We start from the raw sequence: 12,454 nt of genomic DNA, 5'->3' as shown, positions 1-12,454 counted from the left end.
AAAGTTACTAATAAAATAATAAGTTCCAAACAGAATGCTAAACAGTTAAGAACACACACACAGACGCACACACACACTAATATATACAAAAATAATTTGGCACCTTATAACACAGCCATAGTATTGATGCACCCAGATGAAACTGCAAAAGAATGCTATTCTGAATATAAAAAATAATTTAGAAACGAAGCCTAACTCAGGTATATGTCTTAAACAAATAAAACAGTACAATATTACCTATTAGAATTAAGATTAATATTTCCAATTCTCAACTATTGTGTATTTCAGGATAACGGATTTGTGACATAAACTAACTAGAATGTTTTACATTTTTCTCATCATTCTTAGAATATTGCCTATTTCTAAGCAACAGGCAATTTTCTATGGAAAAAATACTACCAATATACACAGATTCTTCTACTTGTTCTAGTTTTCAACATTCATTTATAATTTGCAATTGTTCACTCTATTTTCCATGTCAAACATAATTACAGTACCTTGGTCTTTGATAAACATCCAGATTCATATTCCTTGTTGCATCATACAATATATCTAACACTCACTGCAAATAATTCAGGTTCTCAGCCAACATCATCATCTGGATATAAAACTACATGTACGTTTACATTGTCAACCATATCTAGTATCACTACAATAATTACTTATATATCTATCTGCAAATACATTAAATGACCAAACAAGCATCACACAATCTTGTCTTTTTCCTTGCTTAATAGTGATCCAATCACTAAGCATTCCATTTATTTACATGCATGCTTTACTTCCATCATATTATTGTATTGAGCAGCCAACCTTCAATTCCATATTCTTGTAAAATGTTATACTGTATAATTTAAGCCTATTCTCTTTAGCACATTCCTCCTGCAAACGAAGAGATGGGAAACACATTCATCTGTTTCTCAGTGAACTTTTGAAAAGTAAAAATCTGTTGTGCTTGCTCTCTGCCATATACACTTCCCAAATTCTGCTGTCACCTCTTGTGCCCTTTTGAGCAGAATTATGCCAAACACCATTCTAGGCATGCTTAGCAAACTAATCCCTCCATACTGTTTGTATTCACTCATAGTACATCCCCTTTGTATAGGAGAACAATGGCATTCTTCCAATTGTCAGGCATATATGCAGTCTTCATGCACATGTTAAAGAAGTTGCACAGACACACTCATATTACTTGTTGCATCATACAATATATCTAACACTCACTGCAAATAATTCAGGTTCTCAGCCAACAACATCATCTGCATATAAAACTACATGTACATTTACATCTCCAACCATATCTAGTATCACTACAATAATTACTTATATATCTATCTGCAAATACATTAAACAACCAATTTCACCAGTTGCACCATTTGCATTTGTAGCCTTACCATTTTTCAACATTCTCAAAATATTTATTTTATTAATTCAATTTATGTGACCACCCACCTTACAAATGTAACTCTATGCAGCTAACAATAATACAAAAGAAAAGAACAGCAAGAACATCAAACCTATAATGGTCATCAAGAACAAACCCAATTAACATTCATCAGTAACAAAAACATCACATGGGCCACCTAATTTCTGACTTCTATGCCCTGGCACACATCCAGGTCTTTAGAATTTTCCAAAAATCTGGGTTTTTATTACTTCTTTTTCATCATTTTTTGGGACATTAACATTTATACAATATATTTCAATTCTACTCTTCAACATGCTGTTATCATTTTCATAAAAATCTCTGAAGCGCTCATTTCAGCATTCCCTCATTTCAATTTCATCCCAAATTATTTTATCATTTTTAATCCCATTCACACTGCTAGAGGCTCCTTGTTAGTTTTCTTCACTGGCTTCCAAAACAACCTTTGTGTCTCTCAGTTACCCAATCACTTTTCCTGTACTCTCTTGTTTCACTTTCACTCATCTATTCATGTCATCTAGCAGAATATTTTCTCCTTAATTTTATTCATTCAGAATGTTGAACAGTTTTTCCCAGAACTCATTTGTTTCCTCCACTATCACCATTCACTGGAGCATAACATGCAACCATCATCAATCTATGGATTTATTTATTTATTTATTTATTTATTTATTTATTTATTTATTAAATTTTTCAACCTCCCATCTCCCCCCAATGGGGGAACTCTGGGCAATTCACAACAAACATTAAAAACATAAAATATATAAATACATAACCTTAATTAAAAACATTACTAAAAAGGTGAAAGAGTCCAAGAGGATGAAAAAATCTGAGGCTGAAGGCAGAAGGTCTCTATGGGGCTAGCCATCCCCATGCTTGAGGTATTCCTACCCCACCCCAGGCCAGGTGGCAGAACCAGGTCTTCAAAGCCTTACGGAAGGCCAGGAGTGTGGAGGCCAATCACACCTCCGCAGAATTTTCCAAAGAGCAGGGGCTACCGCAGAGAAGGCCTGCCCTCTGGACCCCGCCAGTCGAAGTTCTTTCACCGAGGGAGTCCGAAGCATGCCCTCTCTGTGTGATCGGGTGGGGTGGGTTGAAGTCATAGGGGAGAGGCGGTCCCTTAGATAACCTGGTCCCATGCCATGTAGGGCTTTAAGGGTGATAACCAACACCTTGAATTGGACCCGGAAGCAAACTAGCACCAAATGCAGCTCACAGAGCAGAGGTGTTACATGGGCCCTCCTTGGGGCTCCAACAATAGCCCGCATGGCTGCATTCTGGACCAGCTGTAGCCTCCGAATACTCTTCAAGGGTAGCCCCATGTACAGCGCATTGCAGTACTCTATCTGGGAGATAACAAGGGTGTGAGTGACTGTTCGAAGGGCATCCCGATCCAGGAAAGGGTGTAACTGATGCACAACCTGTTGTGCAAAGGCCCTCCTTGCCATGGCTGCCACCTGCTCTTCAAGCAGGAGCCGTGAGTCTAGGAGGGCCCCCAGATTATGCACTGGGTCTGTCTGGGGCAGTGCCACCCCATCCAGCACCAATTCCCCATCCAGCACCAATCCTAAAATAGGATTCCTATTTTCATATATACCCACGACAGCTTAGACCACATCAATCCATACTTTCTTATATCTTAGCTCTTTCATTCATAATTAAACCTTCACCTTGACTGCTCTGCATATACTTACAATTCTGTTCCACAAGATCACACTTTCTTCATTCAGTTCTATTACCTCCTTCTGATTATTTTATATATATAAATATATATCTTTTCTTTCATTTAATTATTTAATGCATTTTTAATGCATTCACTACTCTTACATTCCAAGCACATTCTTCCATGTGCCATGCTCCATAGATATTCACCTCCACTGCCCATCATGGCTTTGGTCAATCAAAGTGCAAGACAGCTAAAAGGGCAGAGATGGGGGGGATAGGCGGGTGGGGTGAACTGAAGGGGAGACAGTCTCTTACCTTACTGAGGCCCAGGGCTGGGAGGAACAAGCTGGGAGTGGCTTGGATCAGGAGGGGTCCTCGCCTAACAACCGGTGGGTTTGGTTAACAACAGCAACTGGAGTGCCAGGATTGCCATCACTAAGCGATGCAGTCACATAACATCACACTTTATGACCACATCACTTAGCAACAGAAATTCCAGTCCCAATTACCATCATAATTTGAGGATTACCTGTATGCTTGTGTTACCCTTCAATAAATCTTGGGTGAGCTCTCCTTCTACTATCTCCTCCAAACCACAAATTGTGAGTATACATATATATGTATATATAGCTAGACAAATACTTTGCTCAGAATAATACTTTAAGTATCTGATGAAGTCAACATGTAATCCACAAAACCCAATGACACAGTAAAATTGTTAAGTGTCACATACCAATCAGTTTGTTATAAACACCTAATTCTGGCTGCTCTTCTGAAAACAAAAACTATTATACAGTCTGATAATTAGCACAAGCCTACATAAACTATGTAGGTAAAACACAAATACTGTCAACCTTTACAACCTTTACATTTACCAGATAAATGAAGGCAAAAAACAAAACTAGAGTGACCAGAAATACTATAACTAAAGAATTCATTTCTCAAGAAAAATACTAAATGAATCTTACAGAAGACTTTTTAATACAGAATGGAATATTGAATCTAACATGCAAACTATATTGCATGCTCCTTTCTAATTCACATATTGCACTGTCATGTACATTAGAAAGACTTTTAAAAATGCAGTTTTATAGAGAACATATTTTTAATTTATGGGAATGTTTTTAAGTGTTCTTTTTGTAATGGAAATGGAAAGCAAAACTTCATTTAATTGCATGTTCTTCCATTTTGTCAAAAGAATGTAGAATTAAGTCTTTACAGAACATTTCACCTTACCCACTTGCTTCAGGAGGAAATCTAACAATGACTTTCCCCATCTCTGCACCGGGGAGTTCAACAAATTTTCCAACATCTTGTTTCTTTTCTGTTGTCTTAAAATTAAAATACAAAGGAAAATATTCAGTTACAAATTTTGAACCCAGGAATTATTGAAAATAAATAACAGGTCTAATAATAAATAATTATATGAAAGTACCTATATTATCCTGTTCAAAAATGCTACAATAGAATACAGAAACAGTTCTGTACCAGGCATATCCACGCATTAAAATGGAACAAGTATTTGGGGGAATATCAATGATCATCAATAATTATTTTATTATTTAATATGGGCCTATAACTGAATTTCTTAATTCAAACCAGATAGTTATGTTTTTCAATTTGATATATACTGAACTGCTAGTGATTCAAAAGCAACAGTAGTTTTAATTCAACATATAAGATTTAAAAACTTTATTTTCATTCCTAATATGCATGTTTATGCTGTGTGTGACTATGCAGTTGCCTGCATGCCTCTATGTGCATATCATATTTGTTTCATTAGTATATATGTTTAAAAAATGGCTAATTCAGATATTATATATCTACATTTTGATACAATCTGAAACAGAGATCACGTAACACTTACCACTTTTGTTTTTGGAACAGTGTCTCCCGCAGTCCATTTGGAATCGACTGATTGAAAACTATTTTGTACTTCAAGAAACTTGTACCACCGTTTTACATGAACAGGACCATTACTTTGAAGTAACTGTTCCTGCCATATATTGTTGCCTATTGCAAAAGAGATAGATTTATTAGAAACTAGAAAATACTGTGTGGCAAGATAATATTACCAACACAATTTACACCAAAGATGATATAATTAATATCTGCAATTTAATTATAAATAATAATTGGGGAAATAGCTATTGGAAGGAAACAATTTTAATATCTTATTTTACTCTGTGGAGGAAGGAAACAGAAAGAGTCATCAGGCGTAGAGATCTCCAAGATATTTAACGACATTTTGAGAAAAATACAGTAAGTGCAGTTGTTGATGGAATCATAAGAAAGAAGTGCCACGTTGCTTAATGTTGGGTTTTGAGGTAAAGTTTGATGTGCTGGTTGTTATCTTTGAATCCTACATGGCGTAGGCCCATGGTACCCGAGAAACCATTTTCTCCAGATGGAAACTATCCATTCTGTTCAATCAGCCCAGGCAAGGATGTTCTAGATTCTCCTTCCATATGAGAGGGGGAGAACGGAAGCAGTGCTGGCCTCAGTCCTTCAGAATATGCTGCCCCTGAAATCTGTAGAGCCCCCACCCTCCTGTCATTTTGGGAGGCCACAAAACTCTGGCTCTTTACCAGGTACCTAAAGTGTTGAGCTGTAGCATTCGCTGGTTTATCCCAGAAGTCTTTAATTATGTTTTAATGACAGTTCATAACTAACAATATCATTATTATTTACATATCTGAGTTCAAAAATATTTTATATACATCACCTTGAGTTTTGGGAAAGTAATTTTAGTAAATAAATATTTAAAAGTGTTTGTACATGTGTGCATTTACACACACACACTGCTATTCAACCCTCAAATACTCCTAAATGTAATAAATAATGAAAACCAGATAAGAGAAGTTTCTATGGATTTAAATTTCAATAGTTATGTTCATTTGTGCAAATTAACTTCTATATATGTCCCAGCACATAAATGAGCTTTTATCAACATATGACCATATATACTATAATTACTATGTATCTTTACCTTTTAATGCTGCCCAAACGCTGAAATCTGCAAGGCTCAAACAGTTGCCTACTAAATAGGTTCTCAGAGAAAGGGACTTATTAAGCTCTTGAATAGCTAAAGCAAACTCAGTGGGAGTGGACAGTTTTGTGGTGCTGAATTCCATCCAATGATCAATCTTTGAAGAAGGAAGGAAAAAAAATATACATTTAATAAGTCACATAAAAGGCTGAATTATAGCCAATAAAATTTACACATTTCATTAGAAAAAATCAATAGCAGCAATAACTAAAATGAACAACTCAAATAATGAAATTATGGAATTTAAACAGTTTATCAGATGGAACAAATCAAATGGAAGAACAATGATCCTGTTGTTCCCCAAGTCATTAATGAATGCACATAAATTAAATATTTATGTTTACTTTTGGAAATCTATTCTGACATTCCTAGTGTTTTTATCATGGGTTTGTCTCTGCTTTCCCACTTCTTCGCCCCACTACTTCAGGGCCTCAAGCCAATCTAGACTAGACTAATTAAATTCCTTCACCCCTCTCTCCCCTGGAAAAAAAAGGGTAATTTTCATCATCCCTAAGGTCCATCCATTTATCTTCACATACTGTATTTGTTTATATTTGACTAGGTTTGTCAAAACAAACAAAACCTCTGAAAGGGGGAGTAAAGAAAGATTATTTTAAAAATGTAAACAAAAGCCTCTAGGTTTAGTTGCTTTATCAGTATAGTGGTGTATCAGTAAATTCATATAAAATCTCAGAGTGGCTGCCAATGTGGTGGCATGTCAGCAAAAAACATACATTCAAGCGGCTACAAGTTTGGAGGTATCATTCTAAGACGTCATTATAGGAGCCCCTCTGAGCAGTGTAGGAGAGGATAAAAGAAGATCAATTGTAAACAACAGATAGGGACAAAAAAGGGAAGTAGAAGCTCCATGAATGAAGGGCAAGATAATACATTTCCATGCTGGGGGGGGGGGGGAGAACCCTGGTTGCAATGCGCTGATACCAGAAGATTCTGTAAGATCTAGCACTTTTATCAAAATGACGAAAACAGTATTGTGAAGTTGCAATATATGCTTTGACTGTTTTGTACATGCTTGCAACATCATAATTTATATCCAAAAGGGGTGGAGCTTGTGTCACATTGGTGCAATGCTGTTTTCATCAGTTACCTCCTCCTGTCCCCTACTCCTCCACCCGGCTGCATATGCTTTTTTCTGATATTCAGATTCCAAACAGTAAGGAATTGCTAAAATTGAGCACAGGCACCAGGAGGCCTTTACATGGAAAATGGATTACCTTTAAAGAAAAACTGTATTGGCAACCTGCTTAATGGTTCTTTCTGCTCTGGAAAATGGCCCAGGAAGAAAAGAAAATATACTGTATAAGGTTTCAAAAGAGAGGGCTTCTATAACCTAAGAACTGTTAGTTCCTGGGACATACTGCTAGCAGATTTAAAAAGGTATCTAAACACCCTGTAACTCCAAGAAATTATAAAGCTAGAGGTTCATTTCTTACCTCAGTATGCTCCAGCAAATTAGATCCATACAATCCAGCAGATGTGGCAATTCTAGCCAGATAACGAACTATAGAATTCACATCAGTGAATGTAAGTTGGCTGTTTAAAAAATTAAACATATATGTGTTTATCCACATTTGAAGTAGAATTGTATTAGAATACATTATAACATGCAGGCTAGCAAGATATTTCCAGATTAATCAATACCCATTCCACCCCATAAACTAAATATAGCAGACAGAGCAGAAGCTAAGGAAAATGTAACTATTTTAAACTTTTGATAAAATTAAAAGTTATTTTAAAATAACTGAAAGGTAAAGAAACCTTCACTTTGTTTTCTATGCAAAAGTGCAACATTTCATAATAAACCAATTCTCATCATTGGGCAAGTACAAACAATTATTAAGTGTAAACAGGTCATGTGATTGGTCCTTTGTCAAGGTGTAACACTTCCATTTTTGTACTTGCCTGACAATTGATTTATTGTGAAATGTTGCATTTTTGATTTACAATTTTGTGGCACATTTAAAAAATCATTTTTATGTAACTAAAATGGCCAAACAAAGGAGAATAAAATATGTAATTACTGTACTATACTTTCCAGAAATGATTTACATCAGTAAGTTTCCATGTAAACCACGTGACTGGATTTTACACAGCACTTCTTCCTCCCTTTCATCTTCCTGGGGTGGTAAGGAATTTTAAAGGTTTTATATGCATTATCTTAGACTACAGGATTGAGTGAAAATCCCAAAAGTCTCCTACAAAGAACATTTTCTGCAAACCTAAAGGAGCTCTCAGGGACATAAAACAAATCTGGAATCAATTTTTATTTTTAACATTTTAATTTTAGCGAGTTCATCTGTGCTTGATATGAACTGTATACCTGTTCAAAAAAAGTTATTAAGTGTTCATTGTTTCATTACCCACAGGTCACATCCTTCTACCCTCTTGTTCTACCTAAGACAGTTTTCAATTTCTTTTAAAAAGTCTGTATCATTCTTTCACAATGGAAAGGATAACAGTTTCAATGCAGCATAATCTATTACCTATGCAGCTGCTAAGCAAAGCTAGGTAGCAGAACTTAACTGTCCTCTTGAAAAGGTAAGCAGGTTCTGACCTAGTTAGCAATTAGATGGGAGATCGCCAGGGCTTAGGCTAAAGTCAGAAGCTGAAAAAAGGCATATAAGAAAAGCAAAGGACTTCTTCCTCTACCACTATTACAGCAGACCAGTTTCTGGAAACACACAACACTGAGATCTCATCTCTCTCTAAAGAATGGAAAGGTGACACTGAAAAGAAATGGCACGCTAGATGTACAATTCAACATATAACTGTCCATATTAGTCTCACAGAAGTTTCAGAATCTTATTTTCTCTGCTCTTCAAAATTCATCTCAGTCTACCAGAGCTCACGGCAACTATTATACCACTGATTGATGAAAGGGAGAATTTACAAAAACATTATTAGACTCTAATGTCAGTTCAACAGTAGTGTTCCAAGAAAAGAAATAAAAATTGCCACAGATATCTGAACAAAGTTTAACTGAGGGCTTTTAGCGAAAGAAAGAAAAGAAAAACAGAGATGTATATGTAAAAGTCATTTTACAATACAGAAATGATAAGCAAGAATTAAGAAATGTAATAAGGATAATAAACACAGTCTCTCTTCCATTTTCTTTTTAACAGCATCAGTATTATATTAAGTGATTTTTAAAAGCAATAACAGCAAAGACACAAAAACTTACTCAGATATCCGTAGAATGGTTTCTTTGCCTTCTTCAATTGAAATTTTAACATGATCCTTTACATGTTCTACAGTCAGCAAAGTTCCTAAAATGCATTACAAGAAGGCTTATTTCACAGACATAGTTCAAAAAAAATTCTCATAGCATTTCCTCTTTTACCTGAAGATTACCAGTCAGGAAAACATTAACACAATACAAATTGTCAACAACCTTTTCAGTATTGAAGACAAGGACTAAAACTTAAAGCAAAGGTAGCCCTCCAAAACTGCCAGAGCAGTGCACCATGGCTTCCATGCCCTCCATAATGTCCTGGAAAGTCTGCCAACTTAACTGATAGGCTGCAGTGAGCTTTTACTTGCCAGGAAGAAAGGAAAATCAAAAAGCTTCTCTTTTCTTCCAAGAGGACTGAAAATTGCTGTGTTCCTGCTGAAGTCATGTTGGGTATGTTTTTGTTTTAATTACTGAGATAATCATTTGCCAATTTGTTCACATAAATTATTCAAAGTCAGTGAGAATGGTCTGGTTTATAAATATTGTCAAATAAATATATAAATTAAACTTCAGGGGCCTATGGAATAAGACCCATTGACTTGAATAGGTACACTCTGCATGTAAAAGAGAAAGCTGACAGCTGTGGTAACCTGGGGATGGACTGAGGGAGGAGAAATGATGCAGGGGAATCTAAGCCTCCTTTTTTTTAGAAAAAACAAGAGTAATTTCCAAGAGAATCCCAAAATGGGGCCTACCGAGCATCAGTGATGGCTGGGATTTGAAGCTGAGGCCTAGAATACCAAGTTGGCATCATGGAAAGTTCCCAAAAACTTACTGAAGCTTCCAGGGACTTGTACAAGTATGCAAAAGTTACAGACTGTTTTGGAAAATCTTCAAATTCCAAAATTGTAAACAATTTTGAAAAATCCTTGTAATCCTTGGATTACCATAAGAAACTACCCTACTGTAATACAGTATCGTTATGTGGATGTAATAAAGATGTGTTAAATTTCCAAGTCAACTCTTTCTCAAAAATCCACTCCAGATTTCAATGTACAATTCCCCACAAAAGCACAACAGCAGCAACATCAGATGATAGCTGATTTTGAAAAAAGCTAAGCACAAGTGGCCTTGGTTAATACTTTAATGGGGGACCACTGAGAAATCCCAGGGCTATAAGTCAGACTGGGAAAAAATTCTAGATGGCAAAAGATGGCAAACCACTTCCACCTTGTTGCCAAGAGAATTACACATTGTATTACCAGAAGTTGAACTGAATTCAAGAAAGTCAGGTAGCATGTCATCTTTCTAAACAATTACTTAATGTGGCAATATTTGCAAATATATGGAATACAATACTGAAAGTTCAACATTTTATATAATTAAGGAGCATCACTGCAGGCAAAATTAAATTATTTATTACAATCTACCCTACAGTCTTTTTTGGATGCAGAATGACAAGCTAAAATTACACACCTAGAAATTCCATGACTAAGCATAAAATGCTCCTGAGCTACACCCTACTCTGACTGTGGCAGTTCAGATTTTAAAAAGAAATACATTTAACAATTCCATTAGGAGTTTATGCCACAAAAATATCTGTGCCATGTAAAAGAAATGTTTAAATATACAGTAGTCACTATTACTTTTATAACCTAATTTATTATATTTTTAATTTTTCTCAAATGTCAGTTTTCATCTGTAGTATAAATTTTGCTTGATGACATTCATACATTATGTCACTGCCGTATGTAATAGGAGAAATAAGTGTTATTACATCCAGTAGGACTTACACCCAAATAGGTGTACGTTATTCTAGATGACAGGTAAGAGAATATGCAAAAAGATCACAAAGCTAGAACGATCACAACCTCAGGAGGGGATATATAATTTATAATGGGACATATTCAAGGTATAACTTTAAATTTTGACTTTCACTTCAAAATTCAGAAGTCTTAAATAGCAGAATATAAATGAGCTCGACTATTGCCCAAGAAGAAACTGACCATGCAACACTGTGAATGAAAAAAATACAGCAGGCAAACCGCATATCAACACACATTTAAGTATTCATGTGATAACTGGTCTGGTGTTACTACTGTCCTGACTCAACTTTCACTATTCTAGTCCAGAACCCACACCTCGTTTACAAGTGAAGCCAAAATTTTACTCTTCTTCAGAAGCCTGATTCTGACTGGGCAGGTAGATGAAAATGAGTTAAAGAAAAATAACCCAGAGACAGTGTCAGGGGGCGAGAAATGCCTACGGCCTACATTTGCCCTCGAAGCTCTTCCACGGAGTCTCCCACAATCCGTGCCACGTGTCAGTCCCTTTCTGTCTAATCCCCCTCCACTGAACGTCTGGACCTCCTGGCCCGCGTCTCTGTCAATGTCAAAAGCCTCAAAAGCCCTTGTGCTCATCGTCTCAGCCCACTCCCCCATCGATCCCTGCCTTTGTTACCCCCGTGTCCCCGCCCCCCGCCACGACCCAGGAGACCAGGCGCCTTTCATCCGTCGCTTTGGCCCGTCTACTAACGTTACCCAGGAACGGGCTTTAGCGAAAGAGAAAGAGGCGGATGAATGAAGAGGCGGCCAATGGCTTCCCGCGTACGCTGCCTGATGCAACATGGCAGCAACATCTCGCCCGGGCAAGGCTGCCGGGGGGTGGGAAGTGGGTAGGGGGAGACGGAGGAGCTCACAACCGGCGTGTATTTCGGGCTGGGGGCGTGCGAGCTGCAGGAGCGGGAAGCCCTTACCGAGAGGGAGATCCCCGGGGTTGACTGTCAGACTCAGCTCCATTCCGGCAGCGGCACCGACAGCGGGGGAAAGAACCGGGAAGGAATGCGACGCGGGCGCAAGGCCGAAGCCGCCCTCCCCTTCGCCAATCCGGCTCTGGCCCCGCCCCGGCCCCGCCTCCCCTCTTGTCATAAGGCTGAGCGAGCCGTCCACGCCTTCGCGTGCCTCCTCCCTCCCGCGCCTTGGAGTCTTTCCCCGCGCTCCCCGAAGCCGTAACGCCGGTTCCCAAGTATTAGATGCAGAACGGGCGCGTGGCAGTTTCCAAGCACGTTTCATGTAGCCCCTGAGTAGACCTAACAGAATGAAAGCAAGGTTTGTTTCCATCA

At 37.5% G+C, this 12,454-nt stretch overlaps 1 protein-coding gene across 2 annotated transcripts in view; it reads right to left on the bottom strand.

Moving 5' to 3' along the window:
* EPRS1 (glutamyl-prolyl-tRNA synthetase 1) overlaps positions 1 to 12,217 on the bottom strand; it is a 50,405-nt gene extending 38,188 nt beyond the window's left edge. For both annotated transcript variants that reach the window (XM_088146521.1, XM_088146526.1), the window contains exons 1-6: positions 12,089 to 12,217; positions 9,343 to 9,427; positions 7,595 to 7,694; positions 6,081 to 6,237; positions 4,959 to 5,104; positions 4,328 to 4,422 (exon numbers count right to left, since the gene is read on the bottom strand). In XM_088146521.1, coding sequence (XP_088002647.1) covers positions 4,328 to 4,422; positions 4,959 to 5,104; positions 6,081 to 6,237; positions 7,595 to 7,694; positions 9,343 to 9,427; positions 12,089 to 12,131 — 626 coding nt within the window. In that variant the 5' untranslated portion in view covers positions 12,132 to 12,217. The remainder of the gene's footprint in view (positions 1 to 4,327; positions 4,423 to 4,958; positions 5,105 to 6,080; positions 6,238 to 7,594; positions 7,695 to 9,342; positions 9,428 to 12,088) is intronic.
* Between the last annotated feature and the right edge of the window lie 237 nt (positions 12,218 to 12,454).

This window comes from Python bivittatus, unplaced genomic scaffold (assembly GCF_059951505.1).
Source record: "Python bivittatus isolate LINGU-HERP-01145 unplaced genomic scaffold, Pbiv_v1 ctg000020_np1212, whole genome shotgun sequence".
NCBI lineage: Eukaryota > Metazoa > Chordata > Lepidosauria > Squamata > Pythonidae > Python > Python bivittatus.
Note: the sequence above shows the minus strand (reverse complement) of the source record. Positions and strands in the feature narration are given on the sequence as shown.